Raw genomic sequence first — 13,020 nt, 5'->3', positions numbered from 1 at the left:
TTGTATATGTCACTGAAATACATAAAATATCAAAATATTATCTAGACACAATCAATCAATCTGTTGCCACTGGTCTCTATGTAGAAGACCCCTCGGATCTAGACACAAAGAGCATGATAGTAACCAGACAAGACACTAACCTTATATTGACATTGTAGCCCATGTACTGTGCACTTTCGCCACATGAGCAATTACCTTCATCATATTCTTCCCAACTACCACAAGAACGTGCCAGAAAGTAGGTAGTATCTATCTTGTACAGGATACTTTCGCCATAGTAAGAAAGTGCAATTTCATGGTTGCATTTATCATATGCTGCAATAAATGTGATAGATATGTGAGATTTTTTGGCAAAAAGTAAGGATCCCTTTTTGGTCTTCTTGGATCTAGGGATGGCATATAACAGGGTTGACAGAAAAGCATTACTGTGTGTTTCAGATTTACAGAATAGGGGAAGTCCATTGAAGCAGATAAAAAATGAGAAGTATGTATGCACCTCCTGCACCTCTACCTCCCTTGTAAGGGGGAAAAAGCCTTGGTATATGCATATATGTATGTATGCAGTGAATGGAGCTTTAAGCAAGAGGAGAATGTCTGTTGAGCAGGGAAGGGAGAAGGCAGGAGATAGGTGTAAGTGGAGAGTCATTATATATGGATGATATTTTGATGTAGACCAAAGGGATTTCTCCCCGTCTCTATTTTCTGCATGAGGGGATGAGGAGAGAGGGTTACCATGTAAAGACAGTGGCTCTGCTGTGGATGTGCTGTGTTTCATTGCACTCCTTCTGACCAGGACAGTGGTCTGGGGACAGGAGTAACCCTTCATTCATGAGAAGCTATAAGGTAAACAATGGGTGGTGGATGATAGCAGATTGGATAAGAGTGGGTGCTTATCTTGGCTGGCTACTTCCCTCATATGGAGGAAGAGGTCCTTGGTATATTGTGTGAAGGTCCGGGATGGATAAAGTGAATGGTCTGAGATGAAGCTCAAGGGTCGTGTACTGTAATCATGGTTGTTCAATGTGTATATAAATACATACATACATATACCAAAGTCTTTTTCCCCCTTACAAGGGAGGTGGCCAAAAAGAAAAAGGCATAAAAACCATTTCCACCCACTCAATCCCTAATACACTCCATTTGCCTCCACCCTCCATAAGGGAGGTATACATGAGTATGCTAAACAGGTTAGGAGTTGGAGAAAAGAGAAAAATGAAAGTAAATACGGGCAAAAGTGAGGTGATATGATGTACAGTGATAACAGAGGCAGGTTGGAGGTGAGTTGAAGGTTGAGAAGCTGAAGGTTACATGTGGCTGTGAATGGAGTGGGGATGGATGTGAATTGTGAGTGAGGATTATCTTTTGCTCTGTTTGTTGGACCTTAATGTGGGAGTACTGTGCCTCACTGCATTGCCCTTAACTGAAGTGTGAAGGGGAACAGAGATAACCCTTCATCCACAAGGTTCCAAGATGCAATGGATATAAATCAGGTTTTAATGTGTATTTAATGGGTACATGATTTGACCAGCCACCCCCTCAAAGGAGCTTGATTTTCAAGTTTATATATATAATATTGATTAAAAATTTACTAATAATTTACCATGAGGAGCTTAGATGAGAGGGAAGAAAGGGTGGGAGTGGAATGGGTGGGAGTGGGTACTTGCTTTTTGACTTGGCTACCTCCCATGTAAGGGGGAAAAAGGCCCTTAGTATATAGATATATATATAAACACCAATAGCCTTTTTCCCTTATAAGGGGAGAGGCCAAAACAAATATTAAAAGCTCAATAAAAAAAATAAAAAGCAAAACGGATGACACATACCTTCTGATGATTCAGTCCACAAACCAGAACAGCTGGGCTGGGCTTCTCCACCATTGGGCCAGAAGTCACTCATCCCAATACTCTTATTTATCCCTAAGCATTCCTGAAAGTTTGAAATTACATCCATTACAAAACATGCTTTGACACACACACGCACACACAAACTAAACTATACATACATACATATACCAAGGCTTTTTCCCCCTTACAAGGGAGGTAGCCAAAAAAGGAAAAGGCATAAAATCATTCCCACCCATTCCATCCCTGAATACACTCCATACCCCTCCACCCTCCCTCTCATCTTAGCACCTCCTGGATGATGGGTCATCTTTGCACCTTGTCCACTGCCCTGGGCCACTCATTCCATCCCTAAATACACTCCACCCTCCCTCTTATCTTAGCACCTCCTGGATGATGGGTCATCCCTGCACCTTGTCCACTGCCCTGGGTCAGAGGCAGTGTCACAAGACACAGCACATCCACAGCGAGGCCGCTTCAAACTAAACTATACAAGATTTTAAGAACAAACTGGATGCGGAGAGGTATAAAAATGGGTCACTATGAGCATAGCTCTCATCCAGTAAAATACAACTAGGTAAATACACACACACTATGAGAAGTGGCATCCCACAGGGCTCTGTATTGGCTCCTTTAATGTTTGCCATATAAATAATATGGATGAGGGAGTGAAGTGTTACATGAACTTCTTTGCTGATGATGCCAAATTACTTAAGAGAGTAAGCACAGAAGAAGACTGCAGATTGCTACAAGAAGACCTAGACAAAATATGGGAATGGAGTCAGAAGTGTGAAGTGAACTTTAACATTAAGAAATGCAGTATAATGGAATTTGGAAAAAGCAAAAATGGAATATCGGGTCAATATAAAATCGGTACTAAGGAAGTCAAAAAAGTCGACTCAAAAAGGGACCTCGGAGTAATTATCTCAAGTGACTTGACACCTGATAAACATGTCAATAAACTAGCTGGAGAGACTTTTAACTTATCAAGATCAACGAAAGTGGTCTTCGACTACATAGATGAAGAAATGGTTAAGAAAATATTAATTACACTGATAAAAACTAAATTGGAGTATGCTGTGACACTATGGGCACCTAGTAAAAAAAAAAAAAAAAAAAATCAATTAGCAGCAACAAAAATGGCACCTATACTCTCAAACTTGACATATGAACAAAGACTGGATAAATTATATCCATCAACACTGGAACAGAGAAGAGAAAGAGGTGATTTGCTAACTACAGAGTTATGGAAGGGATGGAAGTTCTTGATAGAGATGACTTCTTAAAATGGGACAGAAAAGAAACAGGAGGACACGAGAAGAAGCTAAAGAAGGACAGTTACACAGAAGTGATTTGAAAAAGAATAGCTTCCCACACAGAGTGATTGATATCTGGAACAAACTAAATAGGGAAACAGTGAGTGCCAAAACTATACAAGATTTTAAGAACAAACTGGATGCAGAGATACAAAAATGGGTCACTACAAGCATAGCTCTCATCCCGTAAAATACAACTAGGTGAATACACACACATACACAGAGACCTGAACAAGGTTTGGAAATGGAGTCAGAAGTGGGAAGTGGACTTCAACATTAAGAAATTTAGCATAATGGAGTTTGGAAAAAGTAAAAAAAGAATATCAGGACAATATATTATTGAAACTAAGGAGGCAAAGAAAGCGGGATCTGAAAAAGACCTGGGAATAATGGTCTCAAATGACTTGTCCTCTGATAAACAAATAAACAAAATTGTCAAGAATCCAACATGCTAAGATCAGTAAAAGTGGTGTTTACCTATTTGGATGAAGAAATGATTAAAAAAAATATTAGTTACATTAATAAGGCCTAGACTGGAGTATGGTGCGATGTTATGATCACCCAGTACCAAAAAGAATATAAAGAAAATTGAAAAAATCCAGAGAGCAACTACAAAAATGGTCCCAGCATTTTCAAACTTGTCATATGAAGAGAGCCTGGCTAAATTGATAAAACTGATAAAAGAAATCAATCATTCAATCACTGCCTAGAGTTTCATCAAGTGGAAAACTTGAAGTCCCACAATGATTGGCAATGGTCCTCAGAACCTCCCAATTATCTGTGAAGAAACTATGGAATGTGTGTATTGCATCCGTGTGGGACTGTTTCCACATGCAAGAAAGTTGTAGGGAGAGAAAACCAGTCACTGAAAGTCAGTTCTCTGTGTGTAAAACCATGAAAGAAATACAACTGAAGTTGATAGAGAAAGATCTTGAGCCCAGTCTGGAAACAGGGTGTCAGCCCCTCAGGGCTGCACCTCCTGATGGGGGTGAGGGTGTTAACATAAGAACATAAGAATAAAGGAGACTGCAAGAGACCATAAGGCCTGCACTAGGCAGCTCCGTATCCATCACCACCTGTCATCCCCATCCATAAAGTTGTCTAATCGCTTCTTAAAACAACTGATAGTTTCAGCGCTTACTACATGGTTACTAAGTTTATTCCATTCATGGACCACCCTATTAGTAAACCAATTCTTGCCTATTTCCTTCTTAAATCTAAATTTGTCCTGTTTATACCCATTACTGCAAGTCCTGCCCTGTTGTTTTATTATGATGACCTTGTTTGCATAACCTTTGATTCACTTGAACACTTCTATTAGATCACCCCGCACTCTGCGTTTTTCCAGAGTGTGTAAGTTTAGGTACCTAAGCCTCTCTTCGTAAGGCAAATTTCTGAGTTTTGAAAACGGGCAGCTTCACTGTCTGTCTTATGGGACCACCACATGCAAGTAGCCATCATTGGTCCCTTGGTACAGGAAATGCTCAAGGGAACAGCATAAAGGCAGAACAGCTGAAGTATAAACTTATCATTCCTCTACAAGTACATATTTTTAATTCTTTAAAATAGACTAATGATGCGTGACTCTGATCCATAAGGATGCCACAAAAATAGTGCCTAAAGGTTTGGCTACAAGCCACCATGCAGTCAATACCCCAGATGATGAAAAAGGGTACACAAGGTATATTACAAAGTTTCCGGTGACTGTGACTAGGTTTCCTAAGGTTTGGGTTTTATGCAAACAAGTTATGAGGCTACAGACCAACTGATTATAGTCTATGCATTAATCTTTTTCTACAGGACATGTTTGATGGGCTATGAAATATATTCAAATAAAATATTCATATTTGTCAGTGTTGATTTTTCCAATAACTTACTATTTCTTGGGGGGGAAAAAAAAAAAAAAAACTTACTTATTCAGAAAAGACTGAATCTTATCTGTCCAAGGGTAAAAATATCTTTCTTGTGTATATTTTCCTATGACTACAATACATACATATACCAAGGCTTTTTCCCCCTTACTAGGGAGGTAGCCAAAAAGGAAAAGGCATAAAATCATTCCCACCCATTCCATCCCTGAAAACACTCCACACCCCTCCTCCCTCCCTCCCATCTTAGCACCTCCTAGATGACGGGTCATCCCTGCACCTTGTCCACTGCCCTGGGTCAGAAGCAGTGTCGCAAGACACAGCACATCCACAGCAAGGCCGCTTCATTAAATCGGCGACCCTCCCTCTCCGTCCCCCCATATAAAGGAGAAGACGGGGAGAAATCCCTTCGGGCTGCGTCAAAATTTTGCTCACATACTACCTCACCCCCCATCCCCCCGTCCATTCCACCTCATGCATCACAACATCTTCCATATACAACCATTCTCCATTCACCCCTGTCTTCTGTCCTCTCCCGTCCTTCCTCAACAGACATTCCCCTCTTCCCCAAAGCCCCCTTCACCCCATCCATCCATCTCATCCTAGGACATCCCCTCATGTTCACTCCCTCCACATCTGCCTTCCATACCTCTTTTACTAGTCTTTCTTCACTCATTCTTTCCATGTGTCCAAACCATCCTAATACTCTTTCATCAACCCTATCTCCCAGCTCCTTTTCCACCCCTGTTCTCCTCCTCACCTCCTCATTTCTCACTCTATCTAGCCTAGTATTCCCCACCATACTTCTCAGACACTTCATCTCAAACGCATTCAAGCTCTTTCTCTCTTCCTCTCTTATGTTCCATGTTTCTGCTCCATACAGTGCTGTTGGCACAATCACTCCTTCATACAGTCTCCTCTTAGCATACATTCCCAAATTTCTATTCCTCATGACTACAATGGTCACACCATAAATTATTAGATTACTATCAAAAACAGTTGAGAAGTATGTTTATGGCAGAAATGTTAAGAATATATAATCTTACACTCCATGTAGTGTTGTATGAGCACCCACTGGTGTGAATTACATCTACATAAACTGCATCCTCTTTATCCAGACGACTCTTTCGGTCAACATCATTAAAACCAGGTCCAGCTGGATCTAGCCCTGAAAAAATTAGATTAAATTAATTATACAATGAGCCCTGGAAAAATTAATTAAATTAATTATACAATGAGGTAACACAATCTGTAATAAAATGAAAACAGAATGAACGAGTACAGAAAGCAGAGGTGGATGGTGCGAGCTTGAGAGGAACAATGAGAATGAAGTGGGGTGAAGGAGGTTTTGGATGCACATAAAATGACTACTGAGAAGGAACACGAGTGAAAAAAGGCAAGAGTGAATAGGGAAAGACTGAACGGGTGAAAAGATGATGGGACCCACAGGGATGTTCTTCTTATCTTTTTTATTAGGTGCCAAGATTAGAGGGAGGGTAGAGGGTGGAGGGGAGTGGAGTGTATTGGGGATGGAATGGGTAGGAATGGTTTTTATGCATTTGTTTGTTGGCTAGCTCCCTTGTAAGGGGGAAAAAGCCTTTGGTGTGTGTATATATATATATAAAGTAAAGGTGACAATAAAAACTTCTTATCTACTTCATTAATTATTCTGAGTGGATGAGGATAGGGGTTGCCAACAGAGGGTTGTGTGTTACAGGAGCACACAGAACTAATCTAAGGGAGTTCAATGAATAGGAAGGAAGTGAAGTCTGGTACGTCTTCCTGGTGTGTTTCTAAGTTGCCACTATGACAACTACACTAAAGCTAGATAACAGGCCGCAAACCATACACCTTAGATAAGATTAATCCAATGGCTTCTATGGCCTGTTTACGACAGCTTTTACAGACACTGTAGTTTATCACTTTTAAAAGAGACGTGGAAACAAAGTAAAGTCTCTCCCCCTCTCCTCCTTTTATATTCTATTCTTGTGAAACTGCTTCTGACCCAGGGTAGTGGACAAGATGAAGGGATGACCCATTATCCAGGAGGTGCCAAGATAAGAGGAGGGAAAAGGGTGAAGGGGAATGGAGTGTGATAGGGATGGAATGGGTGGGAGTGGTTTTTATGCCTTTTTTTTTTGGCTACCTCCCTTATAAGGGGGGGAAAAACCTTTGGTATATGTATGTATTCTATCTAATTTTTTTCTAAGGCTGGATGTGTCCAACAATAATGGCTGGGTTAGGAACACCCTTCATACAGAAATCCTGTCCACTTCTGCCCTACACTAATACAGTGGACCCTCAAGTAATGAATGGTTTGAATAATGAACAAACTGTGTAATGAACCCAAAGGCAAAGAAATTTAAAACTCAGGTTACGAAAAAAAATTCAAGCTGCGAACTGTGGGGGTGGTGCAGGCGGGTAGGCGAAGTTGGTGCTGGCCTGGCTCCACCTCAGCGAGACTCCCATGCAACTTACTGCGCCCTGTGTAACTACTGCACAGGGCCCCGACAAGAGGAGGGGCAGGGGGGGGGGGGGGCAATACCCCAGGGCAGCACATTTGGGGGGGGGGCGGCACTTTTGGTGAAAAGAAGGTAAAGCAAATTCCCCCTAATGTATTTTTAATGCACAATTTATTTATCATAAGTTGTGTGTATGAATGATGTGTGTATAAACATTGTTTTATGGATGAATGTTACATGTGAATCGTGCTTGCGACCATCAGATGTGGAAGGTGGTGGTAGTGGTGGTGTGTGTGTGTGTGTGTGTGTGTGTGGGGGGGGCACTTTTCGACTAGCCCCTGGGGTAGCATTTACCAATGTTGGGGCTCAGCTACAGCACCAGTCTCCATGAATTACACAGCCTAAAGTGTTCAAGTATCACCTAACAGAATTTAACCATCACTAGTGTCTCATACTGCATGTATTGCTTACATTTATGGTGTTGTGTTGAGTTGTGTTGCAGAAGAAGATGGGTAGGAAATCATATGAGAAAGAGAGTTGGCAGCCCATTATAATCAACACAAAGAAAGGAGGTGCCAAGATAAGAGAGAGGGAGGAGGGTGGAGGGGAGTGGAATATATAGGAAATGGAATGGGTGGGAGTGGTTTCTATGCCTTTTTCTTTTTGGCTACCCCCCGTGTAAGGGGGAAAAAGCCTTTGGTATATGTATGTATGTATGTATGAAAGTGGCTAGACTATCACCAGACTGTGTAGGATGTACGTCAGGAGTAAAAGCATTCTGAAGTAGAAGTTTAAGGAGGCAAAGATAGCTGTTGGCATCTCAAAGCTTATACCATCAAACATCTTAGATGATATGGATAAATGAAAGATTTGACTGATTTATGAAATTTTTGACTCGAAGGCCAAGCGCTGGAGCTGGTAGGCCATTCAGCGCATATTTATCTTATATAGATAAAAATTCAAGTAAAACAGTAAAAACAATAAACATTCACAAAAACACATCACAACAACATACACTCACAAGCACTCATATACACAATCTTAAATTTCATAAAATAAACCGATGTCTTTCAAAAACTTTAAAAAATTCTTCACTTGAGCTTCCTCCCCTAAAATTTGTTTAAAAGATAAATTTGTTTAAAAATTTGCCCTGCATTTATTAGAGAATGCAGGGCACTGAATTAAAATGTGTTTTATTGTGAAAACTACTTGGCAAGTGGGACATTGGGGGGCCAGCCTTTCTGCTCCACTTGCCATAAAAAATTTATGAGTAATGTAGGAATGGCCAATTCTCAATCTTGTCAAAACAATACTTGACCTTCTGTCCAAAGGAGGACACTTCCAAGGATTCACCAAGGGGTGAATCTTTTTTAGCTTATAACTACCGTCCAGCTTTGTCCATTGTTCTTGCCAGTTCTCCATTGTATAACAATGAATCACTTGTTTGAAGTCCATATGTGGGACTTTTCGGTCTGTTACATGGCTGAGCCTAGTGGCGGCTTTGGCTGCAGCATCGGCCTGTTCATTTCCAGTGATACCCACATGGGACGGCACCCAGCAAAAGTTTACTTTTATTTTCTTTCTGTTGTTGATGAGAATTAACCAGTCCTGTATTTCTTGGATTAAAAAGTGAAGAGGCAAAAATATATTTACAGAGGATAGAATGCTCATGGAGTCTGTGAAAATAACAATGTTCTTGTTGCATGGAACAGAATTAAAAACAAATTTGAGGGCGTTGCTGACTGCCTGCAGTTCAGCCATAAAAACAGAGCTAAAATGAGGCAACTTTCTCTTTAAAATTGTGCTATCAGATACAACAGCACAACCAACACCATCTTGGGATTTTGATCCATCTGTATAAATTAAAATTGAATCAGCATGTACTGATAAATGTTCTAAAAATTCACTTTTTAGCTCTACAGCAGTTCTGTTTTTCTTCTTTTTAAGAGGACATATTACAGTGGGGCATCGGTTCCAAGGAGGGAATTTGGGAGGCATGATCTCAGCAATTGTATTAAGAACAAGTCCTACCTTCTCTGTCCCAACTTCACATCTCACTTCTAAAGGTTTCGGCAGAGTATTTTTCCTTGGAGCTCTGTCTACCGGCTGCTTTACATATTTGAAGTTTGGATTCTGTTTTGATGTCAAGACACGAGATATAAATCTGAGGCTTAATTCCTCCCTGCGAATATAGAGGGGAGGGATTCCTGCATCCACATACAAGCTATCCACTGGAGATGTTCTATAGGCTCCTGAACAGATCCGCAAAGCCATATTGTGGACGATATCAAGCTTCTTTAATGAAGTTTTGCATGCCGATCCATAAATTTGACATCCATAATCCATTTTGCTAAGGCACAATGTTTGGTAAAGCCTTATTAAAGTTATACAATCTGCTCCCCAGTTGAAACCAGACACTACCTTTAGTATATTAAGTCGCTGTTTAACAGTGTATACAACCTCGTTTATGTGATGAGTGAATGTCAACCTTTTGTCCAAAACCAGACCCAAATATTTTACCTGATCTTCATATGGTAATATGACACCCTCTAAGAATAGTGTTGGTATCTCTTCCTTGTGTCTTAGTCTGGAAAACCTTATGGTTTTTGTTTTTTCAGCAGAGAATCTGAAGCCCCTACATGCTGTTGCTAAGTTAATAGCCTCTTGAATCTTTTGGCCTGTTTCTAGTGTTGTCGATTTGCTGCACACAATAGCGAAGTCATCAGCATAAGCCAATCCATGAACTCCTGCGGGAACTTGTTCTAACAAACTATTAATGGCTATGCTGAACAGTGTAGGACTCAGAACACTTCTTTGGGGAATCCCTTCCTCTTGAAGATATGCTGAAGAGAAAGAAGAACCCACTCTGACTTTTAGATAACGGTCAGACAAGAAATCCTTTAAACAATCGAACATATTACCCCCGATACCCCACTCTGCAACTTGCTTCAGAATGCCTCCCCGCCAGGTAGTATTGTAGGCATTTTTCAAGTCAAAAAACACAGCGATGCTCGAGTTCTGAATTGCAAAGGCATTCTGAATCTCACCAGTGATAAAAAGTAAGGGGTCCAGTGTGCATTTATTTCTTCTAAATCCAAACTGTCGGTTAGATAGGAGATTTTTAGATTCCAAAAACCAAATTAAACGCATTTTAACCATTCTTTCATAGATCTTACAAATGCAGCTAGTGAGAGCAATAGGTCTGTAACTTTGTGGGTCATGAGAGTCTTTTCCTGCCTTTAAGATTCCTATGATAATTGAAGTCTTCCAAGATTTAGGAGAAGATCCAGAAGACCAAAATTTGTTCAGCACATTTAAAAGGAATTTCTTCGATGATATGGATAAGAGAGCAACCATGGAATAAAGAATGTCATCCTCTCCAAGAGAGGTTGGGGAGGATGAAGATAAAACATGATCCATTTCTTCCAAGGTGAAAAGAAGATTACATGCCTCCGAGTTCATATTGGTAGGAGGAATAATCGTGGTCTTGGCTCTAATTCTTCTGATATCATGTGAATAATGTAGTGGACTTGAAATATCAGCATAATGTCTTCCAAAAGCCTCTGCTACTTCTCTTGTATCTGATATAAAAGAGTCATTTATCTTCAGAATGGGTAAACTTTCCTTGTAATTTTCAAATCCTTTTCCATACTAAGGTAGGGGCAGAGTCGTATTTCAATTCGCTAATATATTTAATGAAGGATTCCCTCCTTGCTTTCTTGAAGATTTTCTTCTGCTTTGCTCGAGCTCTTCTGAACGTTATCTCATTGACTAAACAAGGATATTTCTGATATCTCTTATAGCAAGTTCTTGTAATCTTTCTGCTTAAAGTACATTCATCGTTACACCAGATGACTATTGGGCGTTGAGGTTCACCAGCTGTCCTAGGAATGGAAGAGAAAGCACCAGAAAGTATGATGTCTACCAGATAATCATATGCATCAGTTACTACAAAAATCACTAGTCTTATACTTAATCTCTGTGGATCTCCTAAATAATTCCCAATTAGCCTCTCCTGTCTTCCATTTAGGTAAGCAAGAGGAGGGAGTGTTTTTTAAATATTTGATATGGATAGGCCAGTGGTCACTACCATGTAGATCTTCATCTACTGACCAACTGTAGTCTAATCTTAAGGATGATGAACAAATAGTTAGGTCTATAGCAGAACTTGAGTTGTAAAAGACATCAAACCTAGTTTTGGAACAGTCATTCATCAAAATGACATCGTTATTATCAATAAATTATTCAATTATATTGCCCCATGGGTCACACCTTGATTCACCCCATAGAGGATGCTTGGCGTTAAAGTCACCCATTATAATAAAAGGCTCAGGGAGCTGGTCGACCAAAGATTGTAAGTCATTTAACTCAAACTGACGGGGGTGGTTATATATGTCTAGGAGTCGATCTTCCAGTTCAGGTTCCAAATACAAAGAACATAAAGTGATCCATTTAGTGGTAAAGATTTGTACTGCACAAGCCTGCAACACCGAATGTAGGTGGACACTTCTGTGGTTTACAGATTTCTTAACAATGATACCAGTACCTCCATGGGCACGGTCCCCAATCATAGGAGATCTGTAAAATTTATAATTAAGTCCAACATCACTGTATCTTTTGGAATTACTTAATAGTCTTTTAGCATGTCCTACACTTATATGTTCTGCATGAGCTTTTAGTAGTATTTCCTGTTCCTTCTTATAAATTACACAGTTCTTATCTCTGGCTTCATGCTCTTCTTTACAATTTATACAAACTGTTGGGCAGGAACAATCCCCATGTTCAGGCTGAGCACATATCAAACACACTTTGTCCCTTGCACATCTGCGGGAAGGATGGCCAAAACCATAGCAGTTAAAGCACTGAAGGGGACGGGGCTTAAACTGCTTCACATAAACAATCTCTTTTTCTATCTCTACATAATGAGGTAGGTCTTCACCAGAAAAACTTAGGATAATCATTGAAGAACGAGGGATTTTAGCAACCTTCCAAACATTAGTTGGGCACATTTCTAAAATTTCTTCTCCATCAAAGTCATACAGATCTCTATTAAAAATTACCCCTTTGGCATAACTAAAGGTATAGTGGGATTTAACTTCCTTAATGTCGGATTTCTGTTTCAAGTTAAGCACCATGGCAGCTTGTTCATAAGATTTTACATGAATTAAGAAGGAATTCTTCCAAATCGTGATACCTGTGAGTTATTCAAATTACCAGAGACAAGGTGACTCTTCAAGAATCTTCTAAACTCGAACAAGTTAGCACGTTCTTTTGCAAGAGTGATAATAAGCCACTTAGCTGGATTGGGAGGCCTCTGCACACTTTCCTTCCTTTCTTCTACCGGGTTTTCTGGATAAAAGATATCCAGGTTAGGTGGCACTCTAGCAACAAGTTGGGCCAAAGATTCATTTTCATTGCAATTATTATAATCCAAGCAGGCAGCAGCTGCATCCTGATTAGAAAGAAATGAGATCCAGACTAGCCAAGCTTTAAAGTTGTCAGTTAGTTTAACTCTGATCTCTTTAATTTGTCC

The 13,020-nt window shown here is 40.1% G+C and overlaps 1 protein-coding gene across 5 annotated transcripts in view; it reads right to left on the bottom strand.

The window, feature by feature from the left end:
• The window catches only part of LOC143034020 (uncharacterized), a 63,257-nt gene that overhangs the window by 4,661 nt on the left and 45,576 nt on the right, over positions 1 to 13,020 (bottom strand). For all 5 annotated transcript variants that reach the window (XM_076199862.1, XM_076199860.1, XM_076199864.1 and 2 more), the window contains 3 exons: positions 6,072 to 6,193; positions 1,824 to 1,926; positions 141 to 315 (listed from right to left, as the gene is read on the bottom strand). In XM_076199862.1, the coding sequence (XP_076055977.1) occupies positions 141 to 315; positions 1,824 to 1,926; positions 6,072 to 6,193 (400 nt within the window). The remainder of the gene's footprint in view (positions 1 to 140; positions 316 to 1,823; positions 1,927 to 6,071; positions 6,194 to 13,020) is intronic.

The sequence above is a fragment of the Oratosquilla oratoria genome, chromosome 16 (assembly GCF_046742065.1).
Source record: "Oratosquilla oratoria isolate Oo_2021 chromosome 16, ASM4674206v1, whole genome shotgun sequence".
Classification (NCBI taxonomy): Eukaryota; Metazoa; Arthropoda; class Malacostraca; order Stomatopoda; family Squillidae; genus Oratosquilla; species Oratosquilla oratoria.
The sequence above is the reverse complement of the archived record's forward strand: the minus strand, read 5'-3'. Positions and strand labels throughout refer to the sequence as shown.